The sequence below is a fragment of the Pollicipes pollicipes genome, unplaced genomic scaffold (assembly GCF_011947565.3).
Source record: "Pollicipes pollicipes isolate AB1234 unplaced genomic scaffold, Ppol_2.1 Scaffold_3447;HRSCAF=4054_pilon_pilon_pilon, whole genome shotgun sequence".
Classification (NCBI taxonomy): Eukaryota; Metazoa; Arthropoda; class Thecostraca; order Pollicipedomorpha; family Pollicipedidae; genus Pollicipes; species Pollicipes pollicipes.
Window position 1 is genome coordinate 526,543 of NW_023596297.1, and position 7,996 is coordinate 534,538.

At 58.2% G+C, this 7,996-nt stretch overlaps 1 protein-coding gene across 1 annotated transcript; it reads left to right on the forward strand.

The window, feature by feature from the left end:
* Nucleotides 1-3,006: 3,006 nt before the first annotated feature.
* Nucleotides 3,007-3,311, forward strand: LOC119091213 (dachshund homolog 2-like). Its single transcript, XM_037213858.1, has one exon. It carries the CDS (start codon nt 3,081-3,083, stop codon nt 3,309-3,311), a length of 231 nt encoding a protein of 76 aa, XP_037069753.1. The 5' UTR covers nt 3,007-3,080.
* The last annotated feature ends 4,685 nt before the right edge of the window (nt 3,312-7,996 follow it).

Below are 7,996 nucleotides of genomic sequence, written 5' to 3' on the forward strand. Positions count from 1 at the left end.
ATGAAGGTAAGAAAGGAATTATCGAGGCGTTCATATCTCGAGTTCGTGAACACGATCTCCAGATATAACGGCCGTCAATGCGCTCTCAATCAATGTTGTGCAAGGTACGGTGACGTAATCAGACCATGACGCACTGAGGAGCATATTTACTAAAGAGAGAATTGTACTGTCTAGAGCAGTCTTTTCCACTTACAAGTGTGCCAACAGTTACAAGTAAGCTTGTTTCATCATATATAGCGCTTGCTTCAATATCCTCAAGTGTAAAACATTCCCTGCAACGTTGAATATAAAGAACGAATCAACAGCCCACACATCGCTGGTCATGCACTTCCAGCGGCTAAAGCTCAAGAACACGCCGAAGATGTCTAGACCAGCTGAGCCTGCCTATTGCGCTAATGGTTGAGAATATGCATGCTGCACAAACCTTGCTACCGAGCGTTCTCCACAGCTTTTGTCTCATCTTATCCAACTTTCGTGTTACCAGATAGACACGTCATGATGCTTCTAGCGTTGCTAGAAGGACTTAATTGATAAAGATGCTAGCTTTAAAACATGAGCGCTTTTTAAAGGAGTGTAGGCGCTAGTTCGGCCCTTATCATGACGGTGTTTTAGGACCGTAGCGGGATAGCCGAACATGAAGCGACGATGCTTCGGCTGTTTTCGTGGCTTGGTGGGGCTAAAAACGTGGGGAAGGTTATACATTATAATTTCTATCGGTCTAAGAATGCAAAATGTTAGAGATCCTGGGAGAAATCGGCCTGTGGACACAGCGCTGTAAGTAAGCCACATTTCAGGTACTGGTACATGATTGCCTGGAGCAAGCATGCTAAGGTGAATGAAATGGGAGTACGACGCATTGCCAGGAGTCTGGCAGCCCGGGGCAGGCTACAGATCAGGAGTGAAACTGATCATCCGACACGTTCTGAGGATGTTACGAACGTCGGACGGTCGGATGGGTGTTTAATCTTATAGCGGTAGTCTAAAGGCCTGGCAGGAATAAGCTCGGTGTCGGACTGACAGACATTCAGTTAATTGTTTGGCTACATTCTCAACAGGACGTTTGGCTACCTTTTCAACAATCCGTTCCAGTTCGATGGTGTGGTCGTTGTGCACCATCTAAGTCTGTGTGTACCCTGACGATCTGTAGCTCCGCTCATTTCATTAAGCAGAGCTACAACTTACACCGGCTTCATATATCATCATAAGGTAAATGGACCTGAATTATTTCATTCCACCGATTCTTCCCGCTCACCAATGACTTACAAACCAAAACTTAGGTGTGTACGTCGTCGTTGGGCTTTACGACGCACTCAGCTGTTGAGGCCACGTGGCGTCGCCTGGGTCTCACCCTGGCGTGAAGGGCGGGCACCGCGGGGAAAGCGGACCCCCGCAGCTCTAGCTTCCCAGAAACGCAGCTTAACCACTACACCTCCGGCACCCCGTACAAACGTGTGGACAGCTGAGCTGTTTCAGACACACATCACGGGGTGAAAACTTCCTACAGGCTGTCTCAAATCGCACCCCCAGTATGGTGTGCTTTGAAAACGACGCTTATCGGCCGCGGCTTTGCTTCACGACAACAGCTTCGGCAGGTACTCTGGCAGCCTGACTGAAGTCTGCGCCCGGTTGAGTGCCTGGCGCCGGTCGCAGAAGCGGGCGGCGCCTGCTGCTCCCTGGCGGCCGGCCCGGTGAGCCGCTGACAGCTCGGGTCCGACTCCGGCCGCTGCCGACCCGCGCTGTCGGCTGGGTGGTCCGCAGGTCAGCTGCCGCGGGCGAAAGCCGAACCACCGCCAATTATCTCCCTGCCCTCTCTCCCTCTCGCGCGCTGGCTGTCGCTCTCTCGCCGAGCGGCGGCCGCGCGCTTCCAGCCCGCCCCGGCGACTCGATCAATAATTCAACAGGGTCAGTATACCAGTAAAAAGGCTTCGGCGCTGAAGCGGTGTCGAAACACACGCCACCAGTCGCAGGCGAAAACACTCACTGCGAACCTACAGTCCGCCAAATTGCGCGCTGTGAGCATAAACATTGAAATCACAGAGCGCAAATGGGAGTTCTTCACGCCTCGTACTGCGCACCTCGCGTACTGGCCATGTTCTCCCAGAGGGTATCGCGCCCTCAGGTGCTGGTGGCGCTGTCCTCAGCCGGAGTCGCGCCGATGCGCGGCGTGTGTGGTGCTCCACCCAGCCTGGCGCGCCCCCGCCGGGCCCAGCCGGCTCCTCACTTTCCACGGCCCGCCGCCAGGCTGGCATTTTGCGTGGGCTTTTGTCGGCTGTCATTGTTCTCGCCCGGCCAGCATTGTCTGTTCCAGCTCCAGATGACGGTCTCGAGATTGATGACTGCTTATTTCTTACCAACGCATAACAATAGATTCTTCAAGTACAGCCCACTGTCCGCGGCCGGCCGGCCGGCAGCCAATCAGCGCGCGGCGTTTCACCGTGTCGTCCCGCGCCGACCAATCAGCGCCAGTGCTCGCCAGGATTCTGAAGCGGGCCTGCCTCACATTTCTGTTTATGACTTTTGTGGCGCTGCTGAGGTCTAATTCGACTGGCGATTGTGAGTGAGAGAGACGTGTCGCTGTTTGTTTGCCGCGCGGCCTGACGGACGGCGGACAGACGGCTCGCGCACCGGCCCGCAGTCGACAGACAGACGGACGCACGGACAGGGGGCCGGACGGACGCCGCGGCAGCTCGCGTGCCAGCCCGCCGCACCAGGTATGGACGCGGCGAGAACGGAGAACGCTCGCCGCCGGCCGGCTCGGCCGGCTCGTCGCCGCCGCCGTCACCGGCGCGGCTGGGCCACGCGGTCAGCCCGCCGCCGCTGGGCCGGCTGCAGGAGTCGCCGCCGGCGCACTTCCACTCGCCGCCGCGCTCGCTGCCGTATCCGTTCTTCGGCAAGCCGGGTGGCATGCTGGCGCCGGGGCTGATGCCCGAGTACGGCGGGCTGCCGCCGGCGCCGGCCGAGCGGCCCGCCTACGGCTCACCCGCCGCCCGCTGCCCACCACCGACCCCAGCGCCAACGAGTGCAAGCTGGTCGACTACCGGGCGCAGAAGGTGGCCGCCTTCATCATCAACGGCGAGACGATGCTGTGCCTGCCGCAGGCCTTCGAGCTCTTCCTGAAGCACCTGGTCGGCGGACTGCACACGGTCTACACAAAGCTGAAGCGGCTGGACATCGTGCCTGTGGTCTGTAACGTGGAGCAGGTGCGCATCCTGCGCGGCCTCGGCGCCATCCAGCCGGGCGTCAACCGCTGCAAGCTGCTGTCCATGAAGGAGTTCGACGTGCTCTACAAGGACTGCACCACGGCAAGGTGAGGTTGTCACACGACGGACCTGAGCGTGCGGTTCGGGTGGGGGAGGACTGTGCCGCTGACACGGGCCCGGCTGTCGGGCGGGGCGGCGCGCGGTGCGTCTGTTCGGTGCAGTCAGAGGGGTCAGGGGAAGCAGGGAGCGTGGCAGTAACGCTGATGTCGCGGCCGATGGAAGCGACGACGCGCACTGGTGGCTCCGACATTTGGCCCTGGAGCTCGGTGCGGTTTCCATAGCTTTCACATCCGCACAATAGGCGTGGGAATAAGATGGTCGGAAGCATAAGCTGGCGATGTACAGCTTCCCCACGCGCTCGTAGAATTATGCCGCCATAAATTACCACCTGTATCGCCGCTCGTGGCTCAGATGTATCTACTCACGCCAAACACTTGCAGGGGTACCCGAAAGTCTTAAAAACGTGCAAAGTTTGGTGGGAGCCAGCAATCAATGGAAGTAGATTTATTTTGCAAGCTCTCTCGTATCTCTTTTACTTGCCGGTTAATGCACCAGATATGTCACCACTGTAGGCATTGAAAGCCATTGAAGTCAAGGTGCAGTCATGGACGTAGCGTCGCCTTAAAAGCCACTGGGGCTCATTCATGTTTTGGTGAAGTTTTGTTGCGGTCAAAACACAAAAAACGAGTCAACGTACCGAAGTTTTTGGGGCCAGACTTCACCGATACCGGTGGCAGTTACGTCCGCGGTTATGGGCGAACGTCTTATGAATCATCACTTTGTCAAGATATATTTCAACATTTTTGCATTGCATCCCCAGTCATTAATGAATATGCTGATATCAAAGTGCACCTCTGCCTTGATTCAGAGCACGCACATTATTCAGTTTTGTTTTCCTCCACATGTGCATTGTTCACGTCACACCGTTTTTGGAGGAGAGGCGAGCACAGTGGGCGTGGACCACCTGAAATGCGCTCTGCACTATTCGCACGTCACAATGAACTTCTCACCTTGACTAATGCCAACACGCGTGCACTCATTGCCGAGTGAATGCATGTTAACAACGTTGAGGGCACGAACGGTAGCCCCTACACTGCGCTGCCAAATAAGTGTATTTGCGACCACCTGAATGACCCCAAGCCAGTATCCCCTCGGCCGAGTTATCCAGCGGGTCCTCCGTCAAGGGCCTGCAATCCCGCTGGACCAGCTGAGCTATCTGTGGAATCCAGCGGTCCCCTCTCGCGGAGCGTTGAACCGCCGTCTCCACCTCGGAACGGTATCAAGAATGCGTGGCGGTGGTGGGGTCGCGCGCGCCTGCTAATGCCTGGTCGGTGGCGGCCTCGGCAAGACGGACGGCACGTCGCCGCCTAATGACCGGGTGGCGAAGGGGGAGAGCTTGCCTCCCAGGACCGAGCGCCTGCCGGGAAATTGTTCTGTTTGTCGGCGTGGCGCGGGCCCCGCCCGCAACAGTCGGCCAAACATTTAATCACCACCCGCCGCAAATCGAATCCCCCGCCTCATGGATTCCTGTAAAAACAAAACCCCCTAATTTACCGCAGCGCGCACAATTACACAGTCAGCCGGTGCCACTTTTTCTCTGCCATCTCGACCGGCTAACAATCGTAAAGAAACCCGTGACAACCGTAAAAAGCCGTGTAACACTGGTAAGAATGCGTGGCTCGTGTGGGCCCGCCCGGCCGCGGGCCGCGCGCCGCGCGCCGCGCCGTGTCGGCAAAACCGGGCGGCCGCGCGCCGCCGCCGCCGCCGCCGCCCGCCGTCCGGACTACTTGTTGCTCCGGCCGCGACGCCGTCTGCAATTGCGTGGCGCCTGGCTGGATCGGCTCCGGCGGGAGGGAAGGGGCGCGTGTCGACGCCGGCGATGTGAGTCACGGCCGACGCTCGGGTCCGGGGCGGACAAGAGACGCGGCCGGCGCGGTCAGCTGCCGGGCCGGCGGCCAGCTGCAGGGCTCGCTGCGGGGCTGTGGATCACGTGACTTCTGCCTGCTGCTAATGAAAGAGAAGTCAAGCCGGCTTGTGCTGCATGCAAATCGTCGTGTCTTTGTAAGATCAGGCTCGCGGATTACAACGGGTTTACTGGACTCAGCAAACGCGCCCTGTCGCACTTCTAACATCTTGACCGGCACGCCGTCCACGAACCATTGTAGCGAGCATGAGCACTCCACTATTGTTAGTACTCATCTATTACATACATGAATACTATCAAAGCTATCCACGAGTTGTCCCCTTCACGCGCCGCGCCTCTCCAGAGTCCGGCGCCGTCCCTTGCCGCCGTCGTGCGGCCCCGGCGCTGCTATCTGCGCCGCTCTGCGGCTGGGCCCCCCTCTGCAGGGGGCAGCGCCGGCTCGTGCCCAGCCACGGCCACTATTTACCGGCACCGTTTAGGCTTCCGACCCCGCTGAGGTCACGCCCCCTCGGTCGGCATTTGTCGCCCGGCGAGGGGCGCGGCGGCGCCCTCACCTGTACCCATTCATCAGGGGACGGCGGTGGCCCGTCGCGCGCCGCTGTGTCGCCGCCCGGCCGCCGCCACCGCTCGGCCGCCTGGGTAATTTAGGGGCCGCCGCCCGCGCCGTTCGCTCCCTGTTGATTTCTAGTAGAGCTGTTATTGTTGGGATGCATGCTGGTTTACGGCGCCGCCGCTAAAACATTGAATTCAACACCCGGCAGGAGCGACGCCCGGCCGCCTACATTATGGCCAGCGCAGCGGGGGCTGGGCCACGACGGCTGGGGCGGCCTCCGATGGGGTGCCGGCTGGGGGAGCCGGCCAGGCGGGGAAGACGGCGCTGACTGGAACCTGCAACCGCCGTGGAGTGTAGAGAGGACGCAGGACTGCGGGAGAGGGGGGGGGGGGGAGCAGGTCATGGTGTTGCAGATATTTTAATGCGGCGAATTGTGACAAAGGGAAGTGTTATGGTTTCATCATAGCGTGGTGCAAAACAACATCTTGGATTTACAGTTCCCTACTAATCACTGCAGAGTAGCTGTTCAGATCGCGGGAGGAGCGATACTACGAGGGCATGGAGCACTTTTGTAGCATAACATGGACTGCCAAGTTGTCATGCTGGCAGATAATGAACTTTAAAAGACATTTGGTCTCTTTTTCTGTCTCATGACAGGACAGAAGTGGAACATTTGTAAAAACCGAATGAAATGCAATTCAGCACAATGTCGACTTTGATCTGGTCATCTATATTAAAACATTCGCAGACAATTAAGCTCAAAGCTACGCTGGATGACGTCATCTCTCAGACGCACACAGCGAGCGATCCTCTGACCATCCGGCTGTCAACCGAGCATTACGAAGAAACGTTCAAAGGTGCTCGCGCTTACCGAAGCGCGCGAGTTCATGAGTGCGGATTTCAGCTTCATTCTGTTCGCGGTTGGGGCGATCGGGTTGAAGTAAGGCTGGACTGGCCCGAGCCTGTGAGCGTAGGCAATAAAAGCATGCCTAAGGCCAGAGGAGAAGTTTGTACCCGGTTGGGAGGCCGACAGGCATGGAACGGGGGAGGGGATGAGAAAACGGGTGCACTTCAGTCCCACCAAACATACTCAAAATAAAGAAACGACGGTATTCAGGACGTCGTCAAGTGCTGCCGGGCTCCATAAACGTCACGCGGAATTTATGGAGGCATATTCGCATTAGTGTTCACACAGCAGCCCGATGTGGCTGCACGCTTGCTACCGACAGCCGGGTCGGCGCCAGTCACGTGACCGCCTCGGCCGTGGCCCGACCGGAGTCACGTGATCGACGGCGAACAAAGCGGCGCATTCGGCTCCGGCAGAGCGCTGTCTTCAAAGCGGGTCAGGGGCCCCTCGCCCGACCCCCTCTGCCACTCACACGCACAGTCGTGACGAGCACAATGACGCGCTCTCGGACAATCATTTCGTCCATTTTCCCGACACGTGATCGGCTAAAGAGTTTCGAACGCAGGCCATTGTTAGTTTATGACAGGCGGCAACTAGAATATGCTGATTAAGGTAAGGATAGGGGCGAATAAAACTTCCATCCCCACGGCCAACGAGGGGAGAGGAGCCGACAAAAAAACGACATTATATAACTGGGGTAGAGGGACCAGAGATAGAATAACACAGGGCCACGCTGGCGCCTACAAAGGGATGGGCCTCACGCTTCACTGTTGTTTTCATTTCAAACTCTCGAAATTAGGAGTCGGCCGAGGGGCGCGCCGTCGGAACGTCGCGTCCGCTCCGGCCGGCCGGGCCTCGTGTCGTCTCCGTCGGCAGCCACCAAGCCAGTAATTACTGCGTGCCAACAGCTGGCTGGTTCGCCAACTTACGCCGGCGTCGGACGCGGCCGGGCCGGCAGCAGACGGGATGTCGTCCGGGTGTGCCCCAGGGCAGCGTCATTGTGCCTCGCCGTATCGACTGCTGGCAATACCTCGCGAAATCCGGAGCCAATTACAGTCTACACTCCGGCGAACGGCGAGGTGCGGTCGATCCTTTTATTAAAACTACACAGCAATCATCTATATTGACATTTTGATTGTACTACAAGGGTTGGTATCATTTTAATTCCGGGTACCGATTCATCTGCGGACTTAATCCGACGTTATTAAACAGCGGGACGCCGACGGCGCGGCCCCTGCCCCGCGCGCCACGCTCTGCACAGGCCGAATCAAATCCGCGCCTGCCGCACAGCCCACGGCCAAGTTTACAGATCGGCCTGAGCCGGCCCGGGTACGGCCACCTGTGCAAGGGCC

Bases quoted from the DNA above. Each gene is read 5' to 3' on its own strand.
- LOC119091213 (XM_037213858.1), top strand. From the start codon at position 3,081: ATGCTGTGCCTGCCGCAGGCCTTCGAGCTCTTCCTGAAGCACCTGGTC.